The following is a 17,815-nucleotide window of genomic DNA, read 5'->3' on the forward strand; positions in this document are numbered from 1 at the left end:
CAAACTCGCAAGCGCCGGTGGCCCCTCACTGAGCGGTAACAGAAGCCGCCGAAGGGAATTCTGCCCGAGGACCGATGCTGCGTTCCGGGGGCTGCACGACCATCGAGCCCTGCAGCGACACGCAGCGGCACTGGCGGGGCACCACGGCACTGACTGCTCCTACCGGCAGAAATCTAACTAGGGCTAATTATCTAAACAAGGCAGTTTCTATTGAGTTCTCTTTAAACAGAAAGAAAAAGGTGATAACAATTTGCAAGACTAGGTTTTGTATCAAAGGCAGCGCCTTTTTCAATATACAAACTATGGCTTATATGCACTAAACCACAATACAAAACAAGGAAGATAAAGGAATACTAGAACAGGAAGATCTATTTGAGCACAAAAAATTACACCTTCATGGCCTTTCTTGAGCAGTTGTTCATGTGTGCATGACTGAGATAACTTGCAGTTTTTTCACTGCACCATATGATTTAATAACACTAAGACAAATTAATCCAGGTTACTAAAGCAGGGTTTATTTTAAACAAAAAAAAAAGGCACCACAAACCATCAACATTTAGAACTGAAGTGGACTTGATTCACATTACAAATCAGGTCTGGTTCAATTTTGAACTAATTTTTAAAATAAACTCGGCGTTTCTGAATCTTAAATTAAAACAGATACTGATGGGATTTTTTCTTACACATTAATAGAGGCTTTTTTGCTGTGCCATGAAGCAATACTATTTGTTTTAAAAGGACACCAGACACCTACATTTGTTACTTTTTTGAAAAGATATAATTAATCATTAACTTTCTGAACAAAATGCGGTATTTTCACATCTCTCTGAAAGTGTCCTACTAATGGGTTTGGTGGCCCATTTCTTCTTAAGAGCTTTTTCCCATGTGAGGTTACTACCCCAATGATAAAATTGTTCAAGAAGAAACTAGTTAAAAGCACTTCTGGGGGAGGGCTTTAGTTTCTAGAGTCCAAAGAAAAAAAAAATTAAAAAGATTACTGTCTCCAACAGTCATCAGCTGCCTTTTTTTGGAAGAGTGAACAAACATGTGAGCACAAAAATCATGTGAAGTACTAATGTTAAAAATACAGCTTCTGACTAGCGTAAGACAAACCAAATCTGACAGCACTTGCTCTTTGTTACCTCATAAATGCAGAAAAATCCTGTTACTCTTACGCTCTTTCATGACTTGAAAATACCATTTTATTTGGAGTTTGTTATAATTAGCTTTTAGAAACAGCTTAGAACTTAATCTCATTACTAAAATAAAGACAAAAGATTAAAAAACTGTGCCTTTCCAACCAATTTGCTTTTACCTATTTAACAACACATTTGTGCAGTAATCACACACCTTTTCTGCGCTCCAGTAATCCTTGTGACGACCCAGCCAGCTAAAATGCCAGTGAATGAGGCATTAGCTACACATCCATCATGACTATGGCAGAAATTAGCTTCTCCAGGAACAAGGATGTCTTGACCACTGCATTGCTTCTACTGCTACTCCTCCCCATTTTCTAAGTGGGACAAGCAGTAGCATGGGTACTCTTATCCACTCTGTGTTCAATGCTCAAGCTAGGTCTTGCTGAAAAATACTCTGTTTTCAGAGCAGGAAGGCTTACTAAGGACAGCAGGAGGGGATTCTGGTACAGTCCATCCTGGATTAATTTAGCAGAGTTTCCTTCATTAAAAATAAGTATTACTATGACCTAAATACCAGCTACTTAAACACAGGAACATTCAGTGAAAGATACCAGAATGAAAGTGTCCTAAAAAAAGAGGTTGTGTATTTCATCATCTGACTACAGAGTCAAAAAGATAGTCCAGGTCCCTTTTAAGATTTGAGGCAAGACAATACATCCAACACCCTACATCCATTTCTTATTATTCCAGCCATTTATAAACCACTTAAGAGAACAAAATTTAATATTTAGAGGCATAACAGTGGTGGGAAGCAAAAGTGTAAAGCTTCCAGAAACATTCATTTATCACCAACTGTTTTAACACTCATAAAACAGATTCAGAGAACAATGTTACTAAGAAAAAGTCACATCTTAACTTGAACAAGGAAAACCAGAAAAATGGTGGGAGCAAAATCAGGTGATACAGAAAGGCAAGTATTAAAAAATTTGGAGCACAATCAGCTTTCAGTAAAACCTTTTTTAAATACTTATCCAGGCACAGACATTACTTTCAATTATAACAGACGCTCACCAGAGCTCTGAATGTAACTGTTACTGTTCCATTTACCCACTGCACTGGGCTGGGGAAGTGGGGAAGAAACCAAGGACTATGGGAAGGATCTCCAAGAGCATTCACTTAAGCTAGAAATTAACCATCATAGATTTCCTTTACAGTCAACAGGAAAGTGATATAGATGCCATAAACCAGTACAGAATGAGCACCATTCTTCCAGAGAACACAGACAAAATCAACTTTGACAAACAGGTTACTGATTTCCTTATCACTCCTGGTTTTGCCAACCATGTGCATGACCTCAAACAGAAAAGATGCCCTCTATACTCCTGTCTGTTCAAAGGTCAAACTCTTCTTCTGAAATAGGCATCTCAGAATTGTACAGCTTTGAGAAGAAATGCCTCTTGGTAAAATATTTAATTGTACAGATGATTAAAGCATGAGATGCTACCTAATTTAAAAATCAAGTTTTACGTTTTTTGAGCTCAAGTACCAGGGCTCAAGCAGCAAGGCACTAACTACTGTACTATAGACAATCACCCCCTCATTTCACCACTGGCATTCTTACAGCCATCCCAGAAAGCAAGTTTTCAGGAGGAAAACACGTAAGCATCCAGAGCTGTGAAAACACTGTAAGGCTTTCCTTGCTTGTATTTTTGGACATTAGCCAATTCTGTCAGAGACTGAGGTACTAAGACTGTCAGCCCTCTGATCATACCACATTTTTCAGCTTCACCTCAAACAACTGCTGTCTTACTGCGTAACTAAAAGATATTTATTGTATTTTTGGTTTTCATCCAAACGACAATGTTTGTATTACAACACAGTATATATGAAGCTTGATCAAAATGTTAATATTATTTCCTAAAAAACAAACATTACTGCGATAAACTGACCACATTTTGCTAAAATATCATATATACTTGTTAAGCATTGTGGTCAGCAATTCAAATTTGTGCAAAATGTTCACTGGGAACGTAACAAAAAAGCTCTACACAAAAGCTTTCCACATGCTCTTGGGCTGCAGTGATTTAAGACATTCCTGTACCTTGAAAACAGAAATATAGTATCTTCTAAAATCAGTTAAAAAAGCAAAGATGCCCATATTAAAAAAAAAAGCCTTGAGGGAAGTTTCATTTAGCAAGTGAAACAACTTCATGTTCTGAGTCACTTCCTACTGCTCATATCTAAAATGGAAACAAAACATTCTGCATGTTGCCAGCAGATGGCATTAGAGAGAAACCAAAAGCAACACGGGAGACGAGTTAATTTACAAAACCTCAGTCACTACACTTTTATAGTTAGCTAACCTGTACTAAAGAAATCAACCTGCAATGATTCAAAGGAAGCCAATTTGTCTCTAAAACATCATCTCCCCCACTCCACTCCTCTTAAACATTGTTTTGTTTCTGACCATTTAGTAATAAATTAAAAAAAAAAAAAAAGGAAAAGAAAACGAAAAGGAAAAAAAAGCACACAATTTTTGACTAATACCCAAAATACAGTCAGTTAGAATTTGGGGCCATCAACCACTTCCATAAATATATAGATATTCAAGCAGGAAACAAAATCTCACTAAAATGCTCAAAGACAGATGGGGTATCCAAGCTTTAGGCTGTGAGCTAAGCATACTACGAGTACTTCCCGAACATTTGTCTGAACTCCAAATGCAATCTCTCAGCAATATCCACCTTCCACAGTACAGTTTGATAGGTCTAATTTTCAAGGAATTTAGGTTTGTTTTCTGTTTGTACCAGCATACCTGAACAGTATCTAGCTGAAGGCCATCTCAGATAAAAGAATACAATATATTTTGTATGAGAAACAACAATTTTCTATTTCAAGACACTTCATCTAACCAAAGACATTTGACAGCTAGACAACAAGAACCAAGGACTGCTTCTCTAGCAGGGAGTGGGTTCTGCTACCTAAGCACCTTGTAGCAGGCCCTACAAGTACAGGCTGGCCGGATACTATCTGTATGTAAGACTGCACCAATGTTTTCTCCTGGATATTGAACTCAGCACAGTGATCTGTACACTGTGATTGTGAGGTTTATTATACAGGCCTTCTCCCTAAAAAACATGTACGGATATAACCAGAAAAGCAGTACCCTCAATGGCATTTCCCAATGTGTAGCTTATACTTACACTCTAAACTCCACAAGCACTCTCTGAAGCCAGGAAGAATATTTTGAACCTTCAGAAAGGGCTTGTTTTCCTTACAAGTATGAGGACCTTACCACTAAGAAGTCACAAATCCCCATCTTTTCTAAGATCATAAAGGCCAAGTATGTGTGTTTTGACTACGATGACACGAAGATCTATCTGGAGACCTCACTTAAGTACACGTAACATAAGAAACAAACTATTTCACCCAATTTCTAAGATCCTTAAACCTCTCAGTAGGCTACTCCATACACAGCTATTTGCTACAATTATTAAAATATGTGGAACTATTAATCATATAAAATATCCCCTCTTTTAACAGGCTTATGCCTTGGTTCGAAACATAAGGAAAAATATTTCAGCACTAGGAGACTGCACTACACAAAGAGCTTTTCCCTAAGCTTCTTCTGCTGCATAATCAAGTTTGCCACTCCCCCATTCTTGTGTTTGCTCATGCTTCAGCAACTGATGAAGCAATATCCGACCTGCCAGTCACAGTGGAAAAATTCAAGCTCCTCCCTCCTGGGAAAGCCCCAGAACTTGCTCAAAGACCCTCTAGGACTGTTACTAATACACTCCACATCCAACATGCTACCCCTCTGGAAGAAAATGTACAAGAACAAAGACTAAGCCACATGGATTGTGATAGCAAAGGTTTACAACCGTGTAAGCTGGTAGATTAGGGACACACCTTTGTGTCACACTTCTTGTGACAGTGACATGGCTTTTAAATCAGCGTACGCCAATCATGCAACTGCACACATTTCAGTGTGAGTACAGCAGAGATGACAAGAATTAATCTAAATGGTAACAGCCACTTAACAGCTGAAGAAAAGCAGCTCCTAACTGGGTCGCTCTGCCACAGTATCAAGCAAATAACACACTGTGAACTCTATCTTGTTTATACTGACAACTAAATTTATTTATTTTAATTTCAGCATGACATGCTGTGTCTGCAAGGAATGTCAGCAACCTCAGGAATCATGACCCTCTCTAAACATAAAAGAAAAGCACAGGAAAAGAATGAAAAGAAATGTGAATGGTTCACTACAGTTAAAAAATTTTCTGCACCAAGGTTAAGAGTACTTTTAATATGAAAAGATAAAACAACTTTAAAAATTTAATGTAAGAAAAAATTTTGAATTGTGAATTCTTGGTTCTCTTCAAATAAACAGCACAAACCTAGAACAGCCTCATATATACCTGGAAGCACAGTAGAGAAACATCCCTTTAAAAAGCTGTTCTAGTGTTCTCCTAAAACTTTCCTTCAAAGTTTGGAAGAAAAACCACTTGCTTCTTAAACATTCTGTGTGCTACACACAGAGAAAGGTTTGTTTGACAAGAAACGTATCCAGTCAGAGATCAACGATTCCAAAACCTTAGCCCATCAATACTGTACAGGAGACTAGGGGGGAAAAAAATTGAAAAGAACCACAACACAAAAAACCACACACGCAAACAACAGCTCCCCCCAAACCCTAAAAAAAATAACCCCACAAGTCACCCTTCCCAATCCTCCAAAACCCAAAAACTCACTACACTACAATATTTGGTGCAAAGCCAGAGTTTACTGAATGCATGATTTCACTGGCTCTTTTGTAACCCTTTATACACAGTCACTAAATGATTTTCTACTAGCTTTACAATTAGAAATAGCTTTGTGAAGACATGTTATCAGCATTTCAGCTAGGCCTTCAATTTTCATTAAGGAATGCACCCTTGTCTTGATTACTACTACTTTCTTGCAGTTTAATGCACCAAATTATTTTATCTTCCTAATGTGCAAAGTATAAAAAAAAAATTTATGTGCAGTTAAAAAGGAAACTGAAATGGCAAAGTATTTGAAGGATGAGAAGTAAACCAAGCAGCATCTTTATTTGTCAGTCTGATAAGCAAGAAAAACATGCATTCGTAGAAACATTTAGCTTCTCTCCTTTGCTCCCCCTAAAGTGGAACAAACTGACATAAGAATGAAGTGACAGTTATTAATTTAAGTAATTAAAAATTGAACAAAACTAGGGAAACTCTTAAGTTTTCTCCAACTCTATTCAAACACGGTCATGAAAGAAAAAATTAATTAAAAAATAAGTAAGAGCACTTACAAATTATGTTCACATACTTACTCTGAGCCTGCAGCCATTTCCAAATAAGAAGTATCTGCTGTGTCAACCCCCAATGGGATCACTATGCTCATGACGTTCGTTTCTGATAAATTCGATTACTACGGAGTCCTATGCATTGGTATCCAAAACACTGGGGCATGCCAGCCACAGTGCTCATTGCAAACATCTAAGTGCATCCACAAACCCTGTCAAAAACAGAACACAACATGCAGGAGATTAAGTCAGTTCATTTTAAACCCAGGCAATATTACATAATGTATTTTATTTTTAAAATTTGCCATTTATATCTGTCACAATTACTTCACTAGTTGTATTTTACACAAGCAAAAGGAGAACATTCAATCTTCTCTAAAATTAACTGCAAATAAACTTCTTTAAAGAGTGTGGTGATCTTAACACCCGAACTTGAATACATTACAAATGAACAATCATTCAAATTTCTAATTAGAAACCCCAGCACAATCAGGGAAGTGCCAGAGACTGGTCCTCTGTTGTCAAAGCTTGGTTGCTGTACCTTTCAACAGAAACCTAGTTAGAGAATTTGCAACCAAGTCTTAGCCAGCACTGTTCTCTTTTGTTTTGCACTTAAAAAAAAACAAACCTAATTTCTTAACTGCCACGTAGTATTTTTTAAAAAACAAAATAATTCTAATAATTCACAATAATGATAGGAAACATTTTCCATTTTAATAAATCACCATTAGAAGATACTGTGCCTGTTCAGTACCACTTTTGGAAGTGATTTTTTTAAAGGAGTAAAATAAAAATAATCAGTATTAGTTTTTAACTGCAGAGCAAACTACAATCTGCTTGACTCACACGGGTGATTGTAGGATCCAACCTGTATGACAGTTACTACCAGTCCCCCTCTTCCCTTACTACATAGGGCAGAACACCCAATGTGAACAGCTCTCAGCTATTCACAGATTAGTAAATTAATGTACTTTTATACACTAAAAGGTTTTAAAAGGCAAAAGGTAGACCAGGTTTTACACAAGACTAGGTAATTTAAATAAAATAGCCCAGTACCTTCAGTAGTTACATAATGAATAATTGCAAACCCTTACCAAAATGTCAAAGTTGCAAGACCACAAACCACTTTGCAATGAAACACATACTGTGCCTAATAAAGACACTCCTCTCATACCACAAAATGTTGTATCTTAGCTGATGTCTACATGAGCACAATAATTTTGAGATCAATGTATTTTCACAGAACCACAGAATGTGCTGAGTTTGAAGGAACCCATGACGATCATCAAGACCAACTCCTGGCCATGCACTGCACCATTCCCAAGAGTCACCCCATGCACCTGAGAGCACTGTACAAACACTTGAGCTCTGTCAGGCTGTGACCACTGCCCTGGGGAGCCTGTTCAGAGCCCAACCACCCTCTGAGGGAAGAACCTTCTCCTAATGCTGAACCTAAACCTCCCCCAACACAACTTCAGGTCACTCCCTCGGGTCCTGTCACTGGTTACCACAGAGAAGAGATCAGTGTCTGTCCCTCCTCTTCCCCGCATGAAGAAGTTGTAACTGCAGTGAGGTCTCCCCTCAGTCTCCTCCGGGCTGAACAGACCAAGTGACCTCAGCCACTCCTCATATGGCTTCTCCTCAAGGTCCTTCACCAGCTTTGGGCATTCTCTAATAGTTTAATGTCTTTTATATAGTGCGGGGCCCAAAACAGCCCCCAGCACTCGAGATGAGGCCGCCTCATTGCAGAGCAAGACAATCCCCTCTCTAGCCCAGCTGGTGATGCTGTGCCTGATACCCCCTGGACATGGGGGGCCCTCCCAGCTGCCAAGGCACTGCTGGTTCATGTTCAGCTAACCAGGACTAGGGCCCCCCAGGTCCCTTGCTGTGGCTGCTGCTTTCCAGCCTCTCATTCCCAGTCTGTCCATACATCCATGGCTGCCCCATTCCAGGTGTAGAATCCGGCACCTATCCTGGCTGAACTTCATTTCAACATGTTATCCTTGCCAAACACTACACGGACAGAAAGCGCAGGCCCCCGGTGAGAAATGGACTTCAGATAAACACTGTGAATTGAAACGGAATTGTCTTGTTTTACTGATTAGGTCAGCACCTTCAAGATGACAAAGTGGCATGTACAAGACATCTCTAAAGTATGAGATGGCAGCAAGTCTTCATCTCACTGCCTAAATTTTTTAACACTAGTGAAGACTGGCAATTACCTTAAGAGCATGCCAAGATGTCTGAAGTGCCTAAACCTACAGCTAGTTCACTCTCCTTCTAGACAGCAAAAGGTGTGTTTTGGTCCTATTATGTGAGATACCAAATACTATGAGCTAGAAAGCTCTTGGGCCAAGTAGTCATTGGAATATTTTGCTTTCCTCATTTAAATACTGAATGTTTTCTTACTAAATACTACAAGTAACAAACTGCATCACTAGCTATGCAAAAAAAAAAAGGAAAAATATATTATTTTCAAGAATAAGTAGCAAGAAAAATATGTCAAATCAAAAGCAGGTATAGACTTTTTTCAGTAGAAGGGTTGAAAAAACCATAAGCCCCTCTAACAGTTTAAGTGAGCACTCATTTTCTCACCATATAGCTAACTCTACTCATAGGGCAGAATCCTGAATGGCTGTACCTTCAACTGAAAGGAAACATCAACTCATATTTAGTCCCCATCTTCTGAAAAAGTAAAAAATTTACCAATAACTTTAAAGAAACCATGAATATTCTAAATCCAGGTAAATCAGCTAGTCCAGGGTTAATTGCTGTTCCAGTACCCCCTGCAGAGTGACCTATGCTACCAAATCATCAGCAGAATGGAGTTTTTACTTTATGCCTGTTATTAAGTAATTCTGAAAAAACAGCTTTAGTGGTTCAATGTAGGTCTAAAAGACATATTAGACAACATTGTCTGGGATCAAGATCCTCACTTAGAAAGGCGTTTCTTGCACTTAAACTTGATTTTGTGAGTGGTGTGGTTTTTCTTAAAACATTTTCTTTAAACACTTCTGACCAGGTAGAGCATCAGCTGTAAAATAACACAGGCAAAAATGCCCTGGAGACTGATGGAAGTGAGGAACACATTTAGAAAGCTGTCTCATGGGTTGTGACATCTCCAAACTCACATAAAACAACTGAGACTACCCAATCATCAGAGATTCAAGAGACCTCCGCTGTCAACACAGAAAAGATCTGCTTACCAAATCTGATAATCAAGTGATATTTGGGGCTTTTCTAAAACATAATGCAGAAAAAGAAGAGCCATGCATGTTTTATAGCTACATATAGATTGAAAATCAATGGCTAATGCACACCCCATTCATGACAATCAAAATATACCACCATTCACGCTAAGAAAAAAAACCAACAACAACAAAAAACCCAACAAATAAAGAGGGGGACTCAACCAAAACTGACTTCCTGCCCTATGGCAAGTTATTCAAATATAGCTTTGTCAGAATTCAGGAAAAAATTCTAATAACCTGATCTACACTGAGTAAGGTGAGAAACTTGAGGAATCAAGGTTTTTTTGCCTGAAGATCATTAAACAGATGTTTTATCTAAAAGGAAGTGGAATATGATTGCAATACTAACTCACTGGTTTTTACCACCTTCTTCATCACACGCATACAAGTCTCTAAAGCTCTTCCTTTGCCTATAGTTCAGTATGGAAGAATGAAGGCAGTCATGGCCAATGACCAAGCTAATTCAAACAAACATTGCTCATTATTTATGAGTAGCCATCCTCAACAAATGCCCGTAATGAGAGTGGGGGGAGATCTAGGATAAACTAATAACACTACACCCACTTATTAAACAAAACTGTGACCTTATATATAGGCCATCCAATTATGATCCCTACAGTGATGTTAAATTTGGAATGATGGAAAATAATTATTTTCTGCCATGTCAGAATCAGAAGCATTGTCATCACATACTAATATTCCCAGTATTTTTATAAGTTCAGAAAGAAAGTAACACAACCACTGGGGAATTTTATCTATGAAGAGATTGCTTATCCTTCGAAGCTTGGTATTTCAGATGAGTCATAAAATACTATCTGCTGTCATGATTTGGTAGTTTCCAACTCCTGCAAGTATCCACCTATTTCAAGTATTATTCTTTCAGAACTCTGACAAACTGTCATCCATGGCCTTTAAGAAACTGTTTTCATAGGTACATTCATTTCCACAACTTACTGTTTAAGAAAGTCTTTCTTCAAGCAGTACATGAATTTGAAAGACAGGAAGACCACACTGGTTATTCCAGTTAATTTCAGGGTCACAGAGTTAAAAGCCACCATATAAAAACTGCTGATCCAAAGTTCATTGATCAGCTCTTTACTGGGCGAAGGGGCTCATCTATTGTACCTTAATTAACAACAATTTTGTTATAGTCTACTCCATTAGTAATAGTACACTCTAAGCTCTGAAAGCATTTCAGCAATTTCTTAAATTCACCAAATTTTCCCATAATCACCCTACAGCTTTATTATAGGAGAAAAAAGACGTCCCTTATTCAAATAAATTTTGCTTTTATTTAGTTGCAGTAAAAAGGTTTATCTTGCCCTAATAATAAAGTGTTCATCTTAAAACCCAGACAAATCTCTGGTTAAAACATTTATCTTGTGCAAGATCAACCTCTTCACACCCATCACACTTCACCATTCACTCATACTGATTTACACTTTAAATGGCACTTCTCTTTGTCTCTAGAGAACACACAGGAGCTTTTTGACTCAACAGCTGAATCAAGTCTAAAACACCTGAAGCCTCACCATATTTCTTATGATCCACTTTGTTTATGACACCAGGACCCTTTTTTGTCTAAATTAATTGTACTCAAAAATCAGAAGTATAAGAGTGCAATGCATTCCAAAATATTAATCTCTGTGGCTTTGTACAGAGAACACAATTTATGCTTTAAAGAACAGGAAGTAACTCATACATTATCCCTGAGGTATTCCACTAAAACAACATTATTCTGTGGTCTAGCAGAGACCACAGGTTTCCTTTCTCTCATGTCCTGCTAAGATCACTTGCCATCAGGAGAAAAAACTTAACTTTGCCACTGGTACAGAAAGGAGGAAAAATCCCCAAATATAGACAGCTCAGCTCTTGAATCAGAAGGTAAGGGTGTGATCTCCTGAAATTACATCAGTAGAGTTAAACCTGCTAGACCCTAAGCTGTACACCTAAGAATACTAAAGCTCTCGTCTAGATGCACATATAAAACTTTTCATAAAAATCAGTAAGACATGGTGGCAACACCAGTAACAATTTATTTGTCTTAAACATAAAAAAAATCCTAAAGAGACATTAACATATCAAGACACCATTACTACTTATAATACTTACAGTAATATTATTATTATATGATGAGGGTTTCTAGTTTGTTGGGGGGGGTTTTAAACAATGTTTACATCTAATACTACAAAAACCAAAGAGGAAAAAATATTAATAAAAGCTGTTTCTGCTATTCTTCACATGTGACAACTTTTTACAGACAGTGTCACTGTTCTTTGTTTTTTCCTTCCCATGAACAATTTCCAGATTCTGTTGTCATGTGACAAATACAAAAAGTATACAGAAGTTAGAAAAAATACATTTACTATGGAAGTTAGGAACAGATTCAAAGCAACTTGAAACTTAACATTTGTTTTATAGTTTATAAAGGGACGTAAGTGGAACATGGAATTAAGCTTACAGTTAAATTATATCCTATCTCAAATATAAGAATTTTCCCACATACACAGAAGACTACACTAACTTAAGTGCATGGGTTGCTAGATCAGTTCAAGTTTCTCACATGACTAGGTATTATAAAAACACTAAATCTTTTTGTTCCTGTTTTTATGAATTTTGTATACATGTAAAGTTCTTCAACATTTTTCTCTGCAGTCATCACCCATCAACAATTACAAGATAAAAAGTAGTTATTAGATGGTTTAGATGTTTCAATATTTGGGAGATTTCATCAGAGAACGGCTCTGCAAAGCAAATTACCAGTATCTCCCTAAACACAGAGGTTTAAGGAGAAAAATATAATTCTAATTAGCCTGTAATCAGGCCATTCCATTAGACACAACAGTGCTGGTTTAAGATAAATAATTATTTAGATTTTATACTGATGCATACAACTTCACCATGAAGTCCTTAACTCATGTCACTACAGAAGTATTTATATAGTAACCAAATTACCATCTCTATACTCTGTATTTTCACAAGGTCTATATACAAAATCCACATATCTAGAGTTGAAGAAAAATTAATCAAAACCTTCTAACCTATCTACATATGACAACGATCTTTCCTTAAAAGCAAAATTATGTAACTTGAAATGTATATTACAAAATACATAAAAGGTGAAAGTGGTAACTTTCCCACTGTAGTAAATTGAGTACCTGAAAGGGCCAGGAATAATTGTCAGTCCCCCCCAACACCTAAAAAGTTTCGTTGTTTCCCAATTCACCCAGCAATGGACACTTCACCTCATGCTTACGAAGAGCTTATTTCCCCTCAACACAAGGACAGAAGAGGTTCCCTTTTGCTAAACTCTGAGTATTGGTAAACCCCTTCCCTCACACCTTTAAATCCAGGCAAGAAATTAATAACCATTTCCTGAAGCAATATTAAGTATCAGAATACACACAGTATATATGAAGGCTCATTTTCACGAGATGTGTACAAATCTTAAGGGAACCAACTTGAAGCAACAAATGAAATTGCTGAAACAGTCAATTTTCCACTCAAGTACTGACCAAGGAAGAAGAGTTACAAGATTTACAGATAAAAAATAAATCAGTGTTAAAACACACAACCATGACAGTCTTGAGTTAAGCAAGACCTTTCGGTTTAACCAGCACGCAATGCTAACCTGGTTGTAACTTCAGGTCAATTTGAATGTACAAGTGTTCTACTCTTAATTTCCATTTGCTCCCACTAGAAAATTCACACTACTGTGAGTCCAGGTTAGCTCCAAAGTCACAAAGGACCACTACAAAACTAATTACTGTTTCCCATATCAATAAGGCCTTTCAGGCAAGATGCAAAGATTTCCAAGATTGTATTACTGCTTTCAGACCTCTGCTGACTCCTGCATACCTTATTGTTACTTGTTTATACAAAGTCATCTCAGGTAACAGATGACCAAAAGTTAGTATTCTGTTTTACTGCATTTTATTACCTCAGCATGCATCTTCTATGCGTGAGCTGCATTTCTTGAGAATGCAATCTAAACATTCTCCTCCTCCCTCCAATTACATCATATGTGTACACACATTTTGCAATCATGAGCAAAAGCAATTCTTGTCATACTTTCCTTCAGATTTACAGGCCAATAATTTTAACGCATGGTCATGGGAACCACCCTTGACCACAAGAAATCCACAAGAAAGGTGACAGACCTATGCCCTGGCACAATCTATACAGTAGAAATCTAACTAAAAATGCAACCATCAATTGTTCGTCAGGCTCCACAAACACAGAGTGAAAACTAATGTCCTGAACTGTCACAAGGCCAACAAACTAAGCTTTACTACTTGGCTTTCCTACCTACAGATTTTTCCCTCCTTTGGAATTTTTTTGTTTGTTTTTGGTTTGGGAGGTGTGTGCTGGGTTCTGTTTGTTTGCTGGGCTTGATTTTTTTAACTTTCTTTTTAATTGGAAAGGAATAGGAGGGAAGATTTAAAGAAGGTTTCATTAAATAAAATCATGTTTTTCTAAACTGCTGCTTTCTACTACTGCTCTGAGCATACAAGTCCAACAAGAAATTAGATTATTTTTAAAATTAGCAAGAGACATTGGCATTTTAATGGCATGCTTTAGGTATCATTCAAATAATGAACTATACTGTGCCCGTGTGTATATGTATACACTTGTATCAACACACAAATATGGAAAAATAAGCAGCATATATACACATACCATAAAATACGTGTATAAAGTAATCAATATTTATTCATTGCTGTCTGTTTCTCAGGAGGTAACATGCCTTTAATCAGACCTAGAAGCAGAATACATGAATAAATGACTAATCTTAGAAGTTAAGTTTTCTCTGTTTCCCCTAACATGCTCCATAACTGTACAGATTTCCTAAGAGATTAGGATGGATATCCAACTTCCAGATGTTACACCACTGCAGTAAGAACTGCACAGACTTAGAAACAACTGCAAGTCCAAATTCAGACCTTTGCTACTCTTTGCTGCTTTCTATGGTAACCTAACAGATAATTTTGCTTAGCTCTAATTTGTGCTGAAACAAAAAAAAGGGGATTAGGAAAAATAAGACACACTAGGCACACTCAAATATACAAATTAAGACCAATTAATGACCAAGTCTTGCAAATCATATAGAATAAACAACTTGTTCTAGAAGAAATCTGGTATTTGGAGCATATGCTCAAACATTCCCACTTATTTAATGTTCTCTATATCCCTCTCAGCAGTATTTTCTTCCTTATCACTATTAACTGCTTCTAGCCTCACTCACAAGCCCCTCAATATCCTCCTATGCTGTTCAGGGTCACCTACACATTGTCAATACTCATATCCATCTAACCCTTCTCATGTACCCTGTCAGACAGACAAAACCTCAAAAAGTACTTGCTGTGCCTGGTTTGAAGTCACACATGACAGAAAACAGCTAAAATCATTATGCTTCCTCTCCCTGTTTCTCACAGGACACTGCTCATAGCTGCCTCCATCTCCTCTCGGATTTTCAGTGAGCTTCAGAGTGCTCAAGGCTACCAAGTTCCTAGCCCTGTCAAATTTCTGTTTTATCACATTATTGGTTGTACTGACACAGACCTACTTAATCATTAGACCACCTTATTTAAGAAACACTGTTACTACAACCAACTACAAAGTAAGACTCCTCCTCCAACTATGCTTTTAAAATAGGGCCAATAAGCAAAATTTACTAGCACAGAAGCACAGAATGGCTTGGGTTTGAAGTGACCTGAAAGATGACCCAGTTCCAACATCCCTGCCATAAGCAGGGACACCTCTGCTACCAGGTTGCTCAGGGTCCCCATCCAACCTGGGCTTCAACACTTCCAGTGATGGGACATCCACAACTTCTCTGGGCAACCCGATTCAGCTTATGAACACCCTGAGACAAATGCAGGATTTTACATTCAATAAAGACCACAGTATCGTTTGGAATGACAACCAAACTTTATGAATTGGTCAGACTTCAGTCTTTCGAAAACAGGAAAACAAAACCCTTGCCTCTTTCATGGTATCCAAGATGCATAAAAAATTTGAGTTTCCATCACATCACAAGGTTTTCCTTGGTACACAGGTCATAGCACGCACTACAGACTCCAGCCTGCACAAAGCAAGCCATGCTTGTGAGCACAAACCAAGAGTCAGTCTGCCAGTTCAGCCAAGCCTCTGCTACACACCAAAGCTGCTTTCCACCAGACATGAGCTATCTTCCTTTACTAGCTGGCCCAACAGTGCTGCTCTTGCTTACTCCTGTGAGTGAAAGCAAGGTCTCCTCCTCAAATATTTATGCTAGTCCCTTAAACACGAAGGCTTGACCTTACCTCTTCTCTCTCTTCACTCCTTTTCTTCTCTCAGTGGAAGTTAGACAAAATATGGGACTAGGAAGAGAAAAAGAATGAGTGGTAGAAGGGAAATAAAGGTAAAAGCAGTTACAGAGAGAATAAGGATTAGTTTATTGAACAGAAATTGATTAAAGAAACAGTAAACAGAGATATACTAACACACACCACGCTTACAGATTTTAGATTTTCTATTTGCAGAACTCAAAATCCAGGATTGAAAATTAACTGCCAATTGCTTGATGTCAGTAAGTTTACTAAACATCTGCTATACTTCTGAAAACAAATTACTCAAACAAGTCCTAGCCATTCAAAACCCATCAATTATTTGAGCTGGAGAGCCAAGAAAATGTAAAATACAAAACAACTACAGCACATGAAGAGGTGTAAAATTATTTTTTCATAGCAATATTGCATATTGCCTGGAGAAGTATATATTATCTACCTAACATTAGCCTGTTATAGTCTATCACTGAAAAATGTAAAATGCCTTTAAAGAAAAATTCAAAGGCTAGGAACATTAATAAAGTAGTTTCCCAGTAAAAATATCTTGGCTTTATGTCATTTTTTTGCATCACCTATTTTACTACAAATGAGTATTTCTCCATCTAGCACAAAATGATAAAAAGCTGTTGATTAAACTTAGACAAACTGCCTGTATGTGACTTAGCAATTACTCTCAATGGAAACATTTTATCTGTTATCTTACATTATTATTCTTGACAAACATCCTAAAAAATAAAGGCTTTCTGCAAGTATATACAGTCCACATTCTGTAAGAATACCCAAATTCACATCTACAACTGTATGGGCTAAGTCTATTTATTTTTTATTAAATATAACAGTATACCTCATGGCAATCCAGTCACCAATATTCCTCCCAACAAGCACAGATTTTGGGGTGAAAAAAAGGTGGCTAAAAATAAATATTGACATTGCCTTCAACACTATAAATATTTTGTGGGTTTCAAGATCCCAAATAAGCTAATTAATTTTTTCTATCTGCTCAGTAAGACTTGGGAGTCTACTATAATTATTAGCTACCTACTACAGAAGAAGTAAATTCTTTTTATTTATTTCAAATCTGACTTCAGCTAAGCGTATTTTTGTTTTGATATGTTTTCACTTACACAGATTTCAAAAACTAGCTCCTCTTTTTTATCCAAGACATTTGATTTACCTAAATAGTTCAACAGTGCTTCTACTTTTACTCATAGAAGCAATTTGTAGACATTCACCCAAATGCTACACCTGTGCCTAGGAATCAAAACACAAGCAAATCAGAAAGTCACATTCTTTCAAATACAAACTTCTACTTCTTTCTGGCAGTTAGAAGAACTCCATTAACTACAGTTCAACCTGGACTATATCTTTTCATCACAATTTGGCAGTATATCAATGTTCTTTACAAAAACTTGGGGAGGATACTGGCAAGAAAAAATGAGAGAACAGATGGAGGGACTATTTCATGTTCAAGGACACAAAAAATTACAGAAGTGTACCATCAAAAGATCCTTCCGACTTTCAAGAAAACAAAATTGAATTTATTTGCAACTACAATTATTTTGCAAAACTGAATTATTTGAGTTAAGAAATTTCCATTCCATGCATTTTCAATCTATAGCTTTGTGTTTTCAATGGAGGCTTCAGTACATTTTTCAATTTTAGTAACAGAGACATAAAATACCTCATTTTTAAACAAGCAAAGAAATTCTGCCCAGTGATGGAAGCTCAATAAACAGCTTAAATTTTCACTACTACTGCCACACAGAAGGGAACAAAAAG

General features: G+C 37.2%; 1 protein-coding gene across 3 annotated transcripts in view; it reads right to left on the bottom strand.

The window, feature by feature from the left end:
• The window catches only part of KMT2E (lysine methyltransferase 2E), a 55,890-nt gene that overhangs the window by 30,837 nt on the left and 7,238 nt on the right, over positions 1 to 17,815 (bottom strand). For 2 of the 3 annotated variants that reach the window (XM_030961100.1, XM_030961102.1), the window contains exon 2: positions 6,484 to 6,668. In XM_030961100.1, coding sequence (XP_030816960.1) covers positions 6,484 to 6,554 — 71 coding nt within the window. In that variant the 5' untranslated portion in view covers positions 6,555 to 6,668. Of the gene's footprint in view, positions 1 to 6,483; positions 6,669 to 16,012; positions 16,070 to 17,815 lie in introns of all 3 variants that reach the window. The other variant, XM_030961101.1, reaches the window with a different exon arrangement.

The sequence above is a fragment of the Camarhynchus parvulus genome, chromosome 1A, assembly GCF_901933205.1.
Source record: "Camarhynchus parvulus chromosome 1A, STF_HiC, whole genome shotgun sequence".
Lineage (NCBI taxonomy): Eukaryota > Metazoa > Chordata > Aves > Passeriformes > Thraupidae > Camarhynchus > Camarhynchus parvulus.